Genomic DNA, 16,304 nt, shown 5'->3' with positions numbered 1-16,304 from the left:
ACAAGGGCTAGAAATAGCCACACGAAATTATTATTATTATTATTAATAAAAGGACCGTAATATTATATATTAAGTATATTTATTTATTACTGAAGAGATAATTAAATAAATAATATTGAGTATTCTATCGCAAATTAACAAAGAAGAAAGGAGGAAAACGGGAAGGTATATTAGTCGCTCATAGATGGAGAATAACATCAGAGATTTTTTCAATTTGCTTTACGACGCACCAACACAGTTAGGTGACAATGGAATAGGGAAGGAATCGACCGTGGCCTAAACAAAGGCACAGCCCCAACATTTGATTGGTGTGAAAATAGAAAAACATGGAAAACCATCTTCAGAGCTGTCAACAGGGTGTTCGAACACACTATCTCCCGAATTAAAGCTGATAGCTACGTGGCTCGAACCATGCAGCCAATTATTCGGTAAAATTAGAGAGAATTTTCGTCGTACTTCCGAAGTATCTCCCTTATTTGTAATATATTTTCTCGGTTGCCCTTACATCCGAAAGAAGCAGTAATTTTGATGTTGTGACTTAATTAAAATGTTGGAAAAATGAACAAAATTGACGAACGGTTCCCATGACACCACTGTTCTTGATTCCCTAAACAATTTCTACACTCGTGTGGCTATATTTATGTATGACGAATACAATGAAAGTCATTAAAACGTCCTCCTATACCTGCACCACTCATATATAATAAATAATAATATAAAGCATACGGACATTAGAGAGTGATGTCCATTTCTTAAAGGCATCGACCAACCACATTCATAGCAAAGATAACTATTTCATCAATATTGGAGTTAATGAAATCAAGTGTTTTCAACACCCTGTTGCCTATTAATTTAATATGTATGAAGAAAATGTCATCAATCAACAAAGTCATATATCAAGAGCAGTTTAATAGGATAAAAATAGTTATTGTGACGTTAAAATCTAGCTGTACACTATTTTGAAAACTTCGGGACGCTTATATCACGCTGTCAGCGCGCTATAGAACAAAGATTGTATATCACTGTAAGGAGTCTAGTGAAACACTGTGAATGTTCGTCACACGCTGAAATAACTAACTTTTATGAAATACGCGCACTTGTTTTGTTTCAAACAACTTGATTTCACACAATATATGCAAAAATACTTGTTGAACTGTGCAAAAAATGTTTGTATTGCCTTATTATAAAGCCTAGATCATTCTAATAATATATTAATTTATGGAATATCTTAAACTACTGAGCGGAGTGGCCGCACGTGTTAACGCCTTACGGCTATGAAGACAAGCTCTGCATTCGGGAAACTCGTGGGTTCGAAAACCTTCGTCGGTTATCCTGAGAATTGTTTTCCATTTTCACTTTGAGACAAATGTCGGGGTAGTTCCATTTCATAGGCCACAGTCGATCATTCCACCTCCTTATCAGATTTCATTCACCATCATACATTTCATCTTCATTAGCTCATGAACTGAGCTTGGCGTCAGGAAGTCATCCGGCCGTAGAAAACATTCCAGATAAATTCCTCTCACCTCATCTCCGACCCCGCATCAAGAAACAAGACTAAGGGGTAGACGAACAACTTAAGCTAAAACTGACTTAAATGCACTGTTATTTTATGTAATTATTTCATTGTGTTTTTGAGTGGTGTGTTTTCAATTTTCAGAGAAATTGTAAACTAGTGTCCGGCTAGGTAACTATTGTATTTTTACTGGCGTCTCATCCACAGCAAGACAGATAATACAGAGATAAAATAATGCTGGAGAACTTTGTTGGTACAGAAAATTACCATTCCATCAACACATGTAAAATGAAGAGAAAATTATCACGAAACCATATTTTTATATTTAGCGTAACATTCTAAGTTGAAAAAAAAACTTACTTTTTAAAATGACTGAATAATATCTACCAAAACAAGTACTTAAAAGGATAATCCCAAGTAAAGTTATTCAACACCAGATAGGTAACTTAAACTGAATTGGGCATACTGACAGATACCGATAACCACAGAAATTGTAACCATGTCAAAGATTAAAGCAATCAAAGCAGGTACATTTTGCAGAGACGAGGATGAAAGGATTATTCTTAAAGTCCGGGATGACATCAGAAAGGTACAGAAATCGGTAGTTTGTGGAGCCACCATGGGTGACAATAACTACTGCTACATGGCAGGCCATAAAATGGAGTGGGATTTGAATATGTCGAAGTATATATATAGAAACTATCTCTTGCACTAACAAATTGTTAATTTTCTTACCTGCTTCAACGATTAAGCAAATCTTCAGAGCAAACCGTGTACGGTACATAAGTTGTTGCCGTAGGTATAGGTTTCCATTGTATGAACAGAGGAAACTCTATGCCATCAATTCAAAAATACATTAACGATCAAATTAAACATAAAGCAAAACAAAACAGTACAACACAGCTTTAAGGAAATAAATCCATGAGTGTAGAACTTTCTGCAATATTTTCATTCAAATAACTTTCCTTTCTCCACCACCGAATACCTTCAATGTGGTAGTGCGACGTTGAACAAGTAGAAAAAACAAACTTTCCTCTTACACCTAATGATAATTTCAAAGTATTTTAAAGTATTCGGTTTATTTCTTTTTTTGCTAGGGGCTTTACGTCGCACCGACACAGATAGGTCCTACGGCGACGATGGCATAGGAAAGGCCTAGGAGTTGGAAGGAAGCGACCGTGACCTTAATTAAGGTACAGCCCCAGCATTTGCCTGGTGTTAAAATGAAAAACCACGGAAAACCATCTTCAGGGCTGCCGACAGTGGGATTCGAACTCACTATCTTCCGGATGCAAACTCACAAACGCGCGCCCCTAACCGCACGGCCAACTCGCCTGGTTACCTTTGTTGTAAAAGTGTAGGAATTCAACCTGTGCCTATCTGATGGATTAGAATTATAGCTGTGATGCGTTTTGATTACAGTAGATGACTTGAAAGTGATGACCTACCCTTTCTGTCTTGCCCGGTATTTTCATATTCTTAAATCTTTATGTAGAATTTTTTTTTCTATTTCTCTAATATATCAAGCTCCATAACTACGTTTGAATGTATAAACCCCATTTATCGGCTTAATTTTATCTTTAACAGGTCCAAAATTTGACTTTAGACTGTTCTTTGATTTGAATGCAATCCTACAACACTTTTTCGTTAAAATTCTCACATTGTTACTGATGACGTCCCATAATAAGTGATAGTTACCTATTGTTTACTACAATCTACTAGATGTTATTTAGTTATACTGGATATATCTGACTTATACTATCTTCTGCAAACCTTACTCCAAACATTCTCCTAATTTTTCACTGTAGTTATTACTTACAGCTGTCTCTTTAATTACACATTTTTCTCCTATCAGAGCACTTTCTGTCAATGAAATGTTCAATGCTCTATTAATCACACTGTGAAACGAGGCATGTTTATGAGCTTTAGGATGATTGGGGAATCTGAGAAGGCAATGTCACTCTAAGTTGATTTCCTAAAAATTGAAAACTCATGCTTGCCATTAACTATGATATTGTGAGGTCAAGGAAATTCAAGATATTCTAAAATAAGTTTGATTTTCGTTTTTGATTGATGCTGTCAAACAATATAGAGTTGTCTTTCAGGTATGACCATAGATAAATAATAGCATCCACACACTGATACCAATAGAGAACATTTGGATTAGGGAATTAACTGATTTTTTATATAATACACAACAATATTGGCCAAGCGACGGTGATAATGGTAATCCCATGGCCATTTCAGTTTGGTGAAATATTTTTCTTCCAAAATAAAATCATTTTGATCCATACAGTCGTTCCTGACTTTCTTAGGCTTGCTCTGACGTAGGTTTTCGTCGTAAGTCCAAAGTTGTGGTATTTCGTCCCCTCTATGGCTACTTCAGTTTCTGCGGAAACTTTTGAATCACCCTGTATAGAAATAATGATATTTTTCATATAGGACATCATTTGTGTTAGAGATAGAATGTTATAATAATAACAAAGATGAGATACCGGTCAATCACAACAAATGCTCTCCTAATTTTACTATGGTCGGCTTCAGCACACTTCAGAGAGACTGTAGATCATTTACAGTACTGCCGGCTATTTTGAAAGAAAAATAGTAATATAATTTGTAAATAATCAACACCACGTTTTTGAGAGCAGTATAAGCAGATGTGGAGCTTCTTTTTAAGATACAGTTATCAATCTTGTTTACTTAAGAGAGCTATTTACTTGTAATGATATAATATTTTGTCGATAGCCAGGCTTCATAGTTTAAATTTATCTTAATAGAAGGTGAAGTACTACTCAAATGAATAGGATTAGATAGCAATGAGGGCAAACATAATCGAACACATGAAGTAAATGTTACTTAATTATGCCTTACTGTTCAAGGATCAAATACTAGCGATTAGGTCATTTTATCAAAGCAGATTAAACAGGTTCCTATCACTGGTTCTTCTGTGAATGAATTGAGGAGAATGAATTAAATTCTCATCATTGAAGACAAAGGTTCTTACCGCGTCAAAAATGAAGCCAGTTGATAAGATAAATATCCATTGAGATACTGTGAATTGACAGATATATTCACCTTCGTAAAACTGCCGATCATTGAACATTGAATGAATACATGTTCAATAATACGACAGTCGAGTGTTAATTAAATTTAGTGATGCGGTCCTACCTCAATGTCTCGAGGTATAACCAATACCCCGAGTAATAATCCTGTTGAATCATTGTGATGTTGCTGAATGAGTAAGATCGAGGAAAGTAATGGATTTGTTCTAGCCCGTATCGGAAGACGTAGTGCACTATGGACAACATATCTCACCAGAGATGGATTTTGGAGTAATTCGCCTACTTATTTCCTTTAACTCCTTATAAGGAGCGTAGGGTGCAACAGAGGAGCACCATCTAGCTCTCTTCTTTGGTTTCAAACTTGGTCTTTCACTGTTAATCACCGTTGACTTCTACTGTCCATCTTCATCTCCTCATGGTGGATTCCAGTCAAGTATTTCCATTGCTATATGGTCATCTGGTCATCAACGTACATATATCTCACTCATCGCCATTTTCTCATCCTTATTTCCATTTCTGTAGGCATTTGATAGGTTCCTTCCCAGAGCGCAGCCTTGGTGATGACATTTCACCACCAATCTCCATGATGTTCCCCAGCCATCGGTTAATGAATGTATGTAGCTTGCGGACCATTGCGTCGTTCCTTTCCAGGTCTCACACCCATACAGTAGGGAACAATTCACGTTACTCTCTAATACTCACAGCTCGGTTTTCATCCTGAGTTCCTTGGACATTCAGATCTGGCGTAAGATTGCAAGAGCACCCTTAGCTTTATTGATGTCCTCCATCTGTGAGATGATGATACTACCGAGGTAGTAGAATTTGTCTACTTCTCCAGTGACTTGTTCCCTGAGTCTGAGCTCCGTGGGGTTCAAATTCTTGAACCATATCACCTATGTCTTTTGAGCATTGATTTTAGCCCAACCTGTGCAACCTCGATTTCTAGGCGTTTTAAATTACTTCTCCATGTCCTTGAAACTGTGTACTACTAGGTGAAGGTCTTCTTCATAGTTTGTTATATATTTCTGAAAACCATTGAACGCTTTTCCACTTAACGTTAATGAGTCGACATACAATACAACTATTTTCAACAAGCCAATATAAATACCCTCAAAATGTATTATCAAATCTAACATATATTGAGATAAACGAGAGGAGATTTATACAAAGAAACCTACGCTACGTCAGCAATCGTATAATGTAAAAACGATATTGATGATTATAATCGATGTTTTAAGGGACCTAACATCTAAGTCACCATCCCTATATAGAGCAAAATGACACCTGACATGCAGGTGACATAAGACTGATAAATCACAATGCGTTCACTCACTTGCTAGAAGCCTTATCAATAAGGACTGAGTACTCGGTAAATCAGTCGTAGGACACTCGAAGAGCTTGATTTTAAATTGTCTCACCTCCAACAAATATAATTACAAGGCAGAGGTATCTTCCGTGATAAGTGTAATAATTAAGGTACAAGCTTTTTATTTTCTGTGCAGTTGAAACATTCAAATCCAAATGTCATTTCTATGTTCGAAAATGCCGTAATCAAAGAGTTCAGTAGAACTGAGGATCTTGGGCTTCGGTACTAAATTAGAAATATTGTCAATAACATAATGAATATACTGTATATATTTCTGAAAATACCAAAATGACCGAGCTCGATAGCTGCAGTCGCTTAAGTGCGGCCAGTATCCAGTAATCGGGAGATAGTGGGTTCGAGCCCCACTGTCGGCAGCCCTGAAGATGGTTTTCCGCAGTTTCCCATTTTCACACCAGGCAAATGCCGGGGCTGTACCTTAATTAAGGCCATGGCCGCTTCCTTCCAATTCCTAGGCCTTCCCTATCCCATCGTCGCCATAAGACATATCTGTGTCGGTGCGACGTAAAGCAAAGAGCAAAATACCAAAATGTTCAGGAAATAATGGTCCGTGATACAACAGTTCATGTGTTCAACATACGATTTAAGTCATTTCTTTAAGTTTTATATCTTCAGAACGTGTAAAGTTCAAGTGTAAACTCAAATTGTAATACTTGCATTACTTTCCTCGAACCCATGGAGGTGACAGTGTCCCACTTCCTTTTGAAAGAACATGGACTTCTTGCAAACAACCTGGGGAACGAAATGGAATTCGGTGGAGTGCACTCAATGCTAATGGGGCTTAAGGAAAAAGCCACGTACTCGTAGAACTAGTTGAATCAGCAAAGAGAATACGTCTGGATATGTTAGGAGTAAATGATTTTCGGGTAAAGGGAGATACCGGCAAAGAGATAAGTAATTATGAGGTGTTTTTAACATCTGATAAAAGGGAAAGGACATGTGTGAGGTAGGACTGTTCATGAGGGACACCACAGCATGCAACCTAGTTTCTGTTAAGCACGTATATACATGAGCGAATGATGTGGATAAATGTAGTGGTTGGAGGAATTAGGTCCAGAATAGTTTCCGCGTACTCGCCATGAGAGAGAGCAGATGGGGATGAAGTAGATAAGTTTTACGAAGCACTATAAATAATAATAATAATAATAATAATAATAATAATAATAATAATAAAATTAATAATAATAAAAATAATAATAATAATAATAATAATAATAATAATAATAATAATAATAATAATAATAATGTCAAGTGGCCTCCGCGGAGGCCTGGTGTAGTCTTTTGATTTGATGCCCATGAACGAACTGCGCATCTGTGAGGATGGAGTCCTACCTAGGATGACATCTAACGTTGAAGACGGTACAAATACCCAGTCCCCGATCCTGAGGAAATAACCAATAAGGATTAAAATTCACGTCCAGGCCGGGCATCCAACCTGGGACCCCTTTGACCAAAGATCAATCGGTAATAACCTGGAAGGGCTTGGTCAAACGACAGAGGAAACTTTCTAGACTGTAATAAAGAATCACAGAAAGGGATGAAAAATGGAAATTAATAATGCATTGGATAAATCAGGGGAACTCATTGCAGATCCCGGACAAATGGAAGGATTATTTAGAATATTTTGTCAACACAAGGTGTCTTCTCATTTAAGGAAAGCAGTAATTGCACCTATATATCGGCAAGGGAACAGGAAGGAATGAAGCAAATATCGAAATATTCATTTCTGAAATCAATATATCAGGCAAAGTATTAAATGGCACTTTATATAAAAGGGTGCAATCAATGGTAGAGAGTATATTGTACAAAAACAAATGCGGTTTGAGACCTGACGATCAGATTTCCGGTATACGTCTTTCACCCTTAGTATTGTCCGGTTCATGGCTAAGTAGTAGCGTGCTGAACTTTGGTTCAGAGGGTCCCCGGTTCGATTCCCGGCCGGTCGTAGATTTTAACCCTTAATGTTTAATTCCCTTGGATCGGGGACTGGGTGTTTGTGCTGTCCCCAACATTCCTGCAACTCACATACCACACACAACACTATCCTCCACCACAATAACACGCAGTTATCTACACAGGGCAGATACCGCCCACTCTCACTGGAGGGTCTGCCTTACAAGGGCTGCACCCGGCTAGAAATAGCCACACGAAATTAAAAAATTAAATTAACCCTTAGTATTAATAATTTACATGGATTGTTTGCTAAAAGGTGTCTCAAATATGGTATTGGTAATTAACTATCACTCGTACTAGAAAGTAGCAAAGTTAAATATTTACACTGTAGAAATATACTGGTTCTCAACTGCGAGTCGGTTCTCAAATGCTAGTCTCTGCCACTGTCTTGATAATTATTCAAACACTTGTAGCAGAAAGCAAGTGCATTATTTCTCCACTTCAAAATATTTCAAGCCCTCGACTTGGAAATGTTTGCGAGTTCCCGATCTGAAATATTTATGAACCCTGAAGACAAAATTAAGCTTACTGGACAAAATTTAGTCACCCTTGGAAAAATCATCATTTAATACCGTTTGACTCCGCCTCCGGACTTGATAACCGCCTGGATTTGGTTCGAAAGTGAGTTCACAAGGTTGTGCAGATACGTCGCACCCAGGTTAAGCCACTCGCTGAGGATTTGAACGTGCAATTCTACCAAATTACGGGAATGCTGACGTCAGCGTTTTACCCGTTGTTCCAAAATGTCCAGCTGATTTTCAATAGGTTTCATGTCAGGTGAATTTGCAGGCCAATCGAGATATGGTAGTATGGGGGAGTGTTCATAAAACCAGTCGCATATGCGTCTAGCCCGATAAACTTTTCTGTTGTCATCTTGAAAAATCGGGGTATCAGTAGCATACTCATCATGCAGACATTGACTGAAAGGCAACACCTGGTCATCCAGAATGTTTAAATAAACATGCTGGTTCATATTATTGGTCACTTCAGTGAGCAGGCCCAATCCATGATACGTAAAACACCCCCAAATCATCACAGACCCATCCCCGGATTAAACCTGACCTTGCACACCTCCAGGATGAAATGCTTCATTTGGCCTTCGGTGCACTCGACGACATGCATCATTGGAATGCAGGCAAAAACATGATTCGTCAGACCACATTACGTTCCGCCAGTCACCTACTGTCCACGTTCGATTATTTCTAGCCCACTGAAGATGCGCAGCTTTATGTGCCTGTGTAAGCAATAGCATCTTGGGAGGTGACCGACTCCAAATATTCATTGGATGCAATTCCCGTCGCAATGTTCTCTCGCTAACAGGTTGGGATGGAAATTCATTCACTGACTGCAGCAATCCTGTCGGGTTTGGAAGCGACTTTGAATCGCAAGCCGGGAAACGCGTGTCCGGTCCCTTTCAGTCAGGATGTTTTTCCGACCACAATTCTGACGTCGTGCACACAACTCATTGTAGACACGTTGAACAGTCACTTTGAGAAACACCAGCATATCCAGCAACTTCACGCACCATATGGTCATGGGCATTGGCGAAACAAGATTGCCCTTTCTCTCCACTCTGTCTCATCCTTACATCTACCTATGTCTGCTTGAAACATCAATGTCTCACTGATCACTGCTGCCTTATGCTCACGTAGTGGCAGTGCGCGTGAGGTTGAGGACGGGACTCGTTCGTTGCTCCATCTGTGAAGGTTTAACCATCCATCTGTGCGTGCGGACTAGGGTGACTAATTTTTTGGCCACTGAGCTTATTACAAGTCCATCACAAGAAGATTATTACAAGTATTCCACGCAGACATAAGTCCACAAGTACTGACTTGGAAGTTACTCGAACACTTTTAGTTTTACGCGCCGTTTCTTCGCCGTGACTGTATAGCCAGTCATAGCCCGTCCACGTTGCATAAGACGTTATAATTCTTTATTTTCGGGCCATATGATTCTCATGATCATCTTGAAATGTAACCAGTCCTCTGAGTACTATGCCGATATGTCTGTTGCCGTTGTCAGTTTCATTTTGTCTCAATTATTAATGGACGACCATTTTTTCTGGGTGCTTCAAATTTGTGTCAGGCTGTGTAGGATACATACTTATCAAATTTTCTGTGAAGTTCTCTTATTGTAACGTAAATTACTCCTACAATGTATTTTTTGCCTTGTATTTCAGTACTTCAGATGAACCCAAGCATCATTCGTCAGTGGCTGCGTGGTGGTGATGTCGAAAAATTGGAGCAAGTGGTGCTTGAAGGCCAGGGTCATAAGTTGGTGGGGGAATATTCTCCTGACCCAAAAGTGCGCGCCTTCCTCAAATCAGTGCCTTCATACATGGTAAGTACCGTTAGTTTAAAGGTCTAGAAGATAAGCTTTCTCGAAATGACGTTCACAAATGCACTTGCACTGGACTTTGCCTACTCTGCCGCTTCGTAATTTAACTTTCATGTCATTCTAAACGTTAATAAATGTCATATCTGCCAGGCGCCGAGGATCATTATATCGTAGATCTGTAAAACAGAAGCGAGAACAACTGACCTCCAGTGTATAAAGTAAATTACATAGTAGTCCTATAACTAGGGTAAATCGGAGAGCAGTTTAATATTAGAAGGTTATTGATGTTTATATGGCGTACGGATATGGGCAGATATTTTGAACTGCGATGACCTTCACTCGTCTGCACTTTTGCAGATCACTACAAACGATCGTAATTGTTTGCTTGTGAAGAACAAATAGATGGCTTGACATAGATAAGTCTTTGTAAGTAGCACGCTTCTCAAATGGATGCCGTTATGCATCAGTAGACTAAGCGCCATTTGATGAAAATTGAGATTTTAGCGCCATCTTGTAGAGGAAGGCTTGAACTATTTATAAAGAATTCCCCACTGCATTACAAGAGGCCGTTAGTTGTTAGTAAACAGAAAACCTAAGCGACAAAGCGGAAATCAGTAAAAACGTAAATTGCATCAGTAGACTATGCGACGTACCAGTTTGCATCATTGGATCAAGCGCCACATTCCTCACATTGCGCGCGGATGACAGCGTGGGAGCCTGCATTTTCGATAGTGCTGACATTTTTACGTGGTGATACACTGAGTGGTTTATCAAGTGACGAAATTCAGCGATGTATCAAGTACTTCCAAAAGTAAGGAGAAGGACAATGTTACTAATGCAGCTTGCTAAGAAGGTTGCGTCTGAGAATCATTCTCTAGAATTTGATGGTGAATCTCAGGAAGTAAATCTAAATAAGTCAAGACAGGGACGACCACGGGAAAGTAGAGTTCCATTTCACCAGGCATTAATACCTCTGTGGCCAAAAGGAAACCCTATCTCTGAAGCCAAACTAAGAGACTTTGGTTCGCTGATGCACCTAATACCTACAGATGCCAAACAATTTTACCAGAATCTTCAAGCAGATTCTCAGATCGTGGATGACGTAGATGAATTTAATGGAGATCCTGATTTCGAGATTGAATGAACTGAGAGCAACAATCTTATTACCTGTCCAGTGATTTGTGTGTATTTATGGGAGAAAATATCTTTAATCACATTTTCTGTCTCAAGCAGAACAAAACTTACCCATAGGCTTAAAAATATCACGTCAATACTGTACTCTCAGAATATAATAGGCCTATCGTGAAGGAAAATCCATTAAAAATTGTATAGACTAGAATGGCTCATGTCTTACCATTTGTATTTGACTCAAATAAGTTGAAATTCCTAAAATCAGTAAGTCGTTATAGCAACGACTTTAGAGAATAGCTTCCCTTCTAGAATTTCTCCAACTAAAACTTGAATAATGTACCGGAGTTGTGGCGCGGCTCGTGGTGGATCAAGCACTTAGCGGGCCTTTTCAGACAGTAGGAGATTCAGTTTTTAATCATGGCTGCCGCCACGTTATATTTTTTTGAAGTTTTACTCAGTAGATATTCAACAGTTAGGTGTTATTGGTGTAGCATCGTGATACATTATTCGCACTTGAGAAAAACCTTAAATTGCATCAGTAGACTAAGCGCCATTTCTTGAAGAAAATCTATGTAGTGCGATTATAAAAATGTTGAAATTTGGTGAGAAGGTACAATCTATTATCCTACAACACCAGTAATACCATATTTAGTAAAATTATGTTCGCCCGAATTTACACATAGAACCAAATTTAAACGCGATTATCTCGCAACCAACTTTTGGCGCTTGGTCTAGTGATGCATAACGGCATCCAAATGTTCAAGCAAGTTAATGGCTTGATATTAGCATCCTCGAATTATTATAAGGAAGAAGAAAAGTATGGTTTACATTTCAGTGTAGACTGCTGAATCTAACACATGGCAACATGAAAGAGTTCTATTTCAAATTTCCGAAGCGCAAACTGTCTAATCAGTTGAAGCCGTTCTTGCTGCTCACTTTCCTGCTTTTTTTCATTTCATTGGCTTAAGACTTCATGGTTATCAGCTCCTTCACTTAGAAATGTGAACCTTTCTTGATATCCTGTTACTGCGGTGTACTTAGAAGTATGTACAGTAGTAAGTGAGAGCAAATCTGAAGACGATTTGAAACACTTTACGTGCTGGTAAATCTACAGGCACGAGGCTGGTGTATTTGAGCACCTTCCGTTATGAATCATCCGGGATCGTACCCGCCATCTTACGTTCAGAAAACCTACGTTTCCACCGATTAAGCTACTCAGCCTGGAACTCTAAATTTATTATTTTCCCATGAAAATATAATATTCTTTGCAGTTCACGCCATATTTTGACCACACTGTTCCCAAACTGAATGATATCTGGAAGTCAGAATTGAAAACTAGCCTACAAACTGTTATTAAAGTTAATATATGATCTGTCTTTAACCCCATATTTAGTAACACAAGTAGTACGATAACTTTATATCATGATGCGCAGTGTATCACCAAGTACTCCTCCATATTTTCCATTGGCATTGATCCGATGAAATTCTCTTGTAGGCTCGAAGGACCGCTCAACATCGCAGGAAGTCACCAGTGCATATTTTAAAATAGAAGATATAAAATTAGCTGGGTAGAATATCTTCCGGTGGCTGTTCTTGTTCGCCACTAATGATCTTGCAAACAAATAGACAGCTTTAATAACCTAGATTTTGCTTCAACATTACATGAAGTTCATGAGGAAATCTGATCAATGAAGGCCATCCCCGATTCTGAGAAGGAGTTGTCTGTCCAGTCGGTCAGTTGGGTGCGACGCATATATCGCTTGAGCTTGGGCACTGGACGTTATCCTCTCGTTCTGAAACAACAGGCTGTGTTCGCCTTACTTGCAGAGCAAGATAATATAAACTTAACTGCATATATAATTTCCGTCTAAAAGAACCAATCCCAGTCAGTGTATAAAGTCCATTCAGTCCAAGCATAATATTATCCATAACTGTGTAAAAATACAACATTTCTTGATCTCTGTGACAACTGAACAATGCCCTTATTCTTTCACCGACTTCTAAGAAAATATGATTCTCAATATACACACTTTTGTACACATTCGTAGGTATTTGGTCATTTCAAGTAATCACTTAATAGTGAACTAGCATATATGATCTACTCTCCTATATCCTTGCTTCTCTTAGACTTATACTCCGATCGTGTTCATTGTCTAGTGTCACCTTCAGGGTTTTTCAAAAAGATAGCATGATTCACGATCATTATTTAATGCCTATTACAACGGTTTTACCAAGAAACGTATATTATGTTATTTTTCTCATTATAATGCAGAAATTCCGCTTCTTAAGACGATAATTTCAATATTTTACTAGGAAGATGGTGACCTATTTTCTTTCTCAGAATTGGGGATAGTCCTCATTGATCAGAGTTCCTCATGAAAACCATGTAGCGTTGAAGCAAAATCTAGATTATTAAAGCTCTCTATTTGTTTCCAAGATCATTAGTGGCGAACAAGAAGAGCCACCGGAAGATATTCTACCCAGCTAATTTTATATCTTATATTTTAAAATATGCACTGGTGACTTCCCGCGATGTTGAGCGGTCCTTCGCAGCCTACAAGAGAATTTCATCGGATCAGTGCCAATGGAAAACATGGAGGAGTACTTGGTGACACACTGCGCATCACGATAAAAAGCTACCGTACTATTTGTTTTGCTTTATTTAATAACAGTGTGTAGGCTAGTCTTCAATTCTGACTTCCAGATATCGTCCAGTTTGGGAACAGTGTGGTCAAAATATGGCGTGAACTGCCAAGAATATTATATTTTCATGGGAAAATAATAAATTTAGAGTTCCAGGCTGAGTGGCTCAATCAGTAGAAACGCAGGCTTTCTGAGCGTAAGTTGGCGGGTACGATCCCGGATCATTCATGAATGAAGGTTCTCAAATACAGCAGCCTCGTGTCTGTAGATTTACCACCACGTAAAGGAACTCCTGTGAGAACAACATCTGGCACCTCGCCTTCTCCGAAAACAGAAAAGAAATAGTGGGACGTAACATTCCCCAGGGGTCACCGCTAGTTACGCGGTTTTCTGAATAAATTGTGAGTAAAAAATGTCATGAACCGGTGTGCTATTTTGAATATTTACAGAGTTACACTAACTTGTAATTGCCTATAAACCACATTTACCGTTAGCTCCTGTCGTTTGAAGTATAAAATGAAATTTAATGAGCTCCTCATAAATAATCCTTTATTTAATTAGCTCGTGTTCTGAAGCTCAAAATGTGTTTGGAAATCTAAGATAGCTGTGTTCAGCTACATAGTGCGATGTGTACGTTTCATAGGCGTACGAGTAAGTGCATCGAAGTGGATGTTGTAATTTTGGGGGAAAAAGTTATGTAAAGAGTGGCTAGAATTCTTACACTTCGTAACATTTATTATTACGCCATAAGATGCATGTAATTCTGTAGTTTAAAATTTAAAAATTTATTTACGATGCAATTAAGGAATTCAAAACACATGCTGGGCTTCCGATCAAGAGGTAGTTAAATAAGGGATTGTTTGTGAAGGCTATTTCATTCTGTTTCATTTAACCATTCGAATGGAATGGAAAGAACTCACAAATTGTGCTTTATAAACAATTTCCACCGTGCACCGTAACTACATTGTCCTACAAAGGCGGCTAGCAGTGGCGTCTCAACGGTGCACTAACCGCCAGCGTCTTGGAAAAGTGTGGTAATCCACTGCCACACTGGGGAGAACCTCTGGCAATTTCACGACTGAAATGTTCTAAAAGGCTTGAATACTCCAATTTAAAATTACTGTGAATCTCTAAGTATTGGGAATAGGACATAGGTCCATATGACGTTTTACTCAAACTATCTTCAGTAATCAGCTGCGTGAGTGGCGGTAACTCCTTACAAATCACTCTAGGTGTGTGTGGAAGTAAAGAGAATCTAGGCATGTATTTTGGTCGTATGTTTAAATATTAAACATAGTCACCAGTAATTAGCTGCGTGAGTGGCGGTATCTCCTTACAAATCACTCTGGCTGTGTCTGGAAGTAAAGAGAATCCAGGCATGCATTTTGGTCGTATGTTTAAATATTAAACATAGTCACTAAACTTCAAATTTCGGAACTTAGTACCTATAGTGTTGTGAAAAACCCGAATTCTTTTCACTGTATAAATTATGTGTTCTGTTATGTGCAGGCTAAGATGGAGATGCTGCACGAGGCGGTGAATCGAGGCCAGTTGTCTGACATGCAGACAATTCTTGGAGAGGACCCTCGTAGCAAGAAACTAGCTCTCTGCAAAGACAACAATGGTGTAGGACTTCTGCACAAGGCAGTTTACTACGATCAACAGCCTATTGTCAACTGGCTGACGGAGAACTTCCCTAACACCACTGCTCTTAAAGACCGGGTAAGCACTTTTACAGTTCAACCAGTAGCCTTTATTACCTCCATCAGTAACACTAAATCCTGGTTAAATCTGTTCTGTTCTGTATTAGCCTATACTATTCTAACAGCTGTACACCTCAAAACATAAAAGCTGAGTGACTCTTCTATGGAAAAATCAGGGTTACACTTCGTATATCTGGACCGTACGATGATCTTCCGTAATAAATCTTTCTTCATATTTGGTATTTTTCCAATACCCACTTTGCAATAAACTTGTTAGTCCTATTACAGTATATTAGGATGGTGACAGGCAGCGTTTAGAGCAATTTGTAGAGAATGCTATAATTTAAACTCGTTTTAAAAGCGCCCTTTCATTAACAAAGTGTCAAAAGATCACGTATAAACTAGCCAAGAATTCTCCATCATAACGTGCTCATTTCTTTCGTATTTGTACTCGGGTACTTTTAACCGATCATCATAACGTGCTCATTTCTTTCGTATTTGTACTCGGGTACTTTTAGCCGATCATTTTTACATCAGGGAGTGTACGGGGTGCTTGAGATACATACTACGCAATA

At 38.6% G+C, this 16,304-nt stretch overlaps 1 protein-coding gene across 1 annotated transcript in view; it reads left to right on the top strand.

The window, feature by feature from the left end:
• LOC136863713 (uncharacterized) overlaps positions 1 to 16,304 on the top strand; it is a 562,466-nt gene that overhangs the window by 45,387 nt on the left and 500,775 nt on the right. Inside the window, exons 2-3 of the mRNA XM_068226053.1 lie at positions 10,095 to 10,255; positions 15,536 to 15,748. Coding sequence (XP_068082154.1) covers positions 10,095 to 10,255; positions 15,536 to 15,748 — 374 coding nt within the window. The remainder of the gene's footprint in view (positions 1 to 10,094; positions 10,256 to 15,535; positions 15,749 to 16,304) is intronic.

The sequence above is a fragment of the Anabrus simplex genome, chromosome 2 (genome assembly GCF_040414725.1).
Source record: "Anabrus simplex isolate iqAnaSimp1 chromosome 2, ASM4041472v1, whole genome shotgun sequence".
Taxonomy (NCBI): Eukaryota; Metazoa; Arthropoda; class Insecta; order Orthoptera; family Tettigoniidae; genus Anabrus; species Anabrus simplex.
Note: the sequence above shows the minus strand (reverse complement) of the source record. Positions and strands in the feature narration are given on the sequence as shown.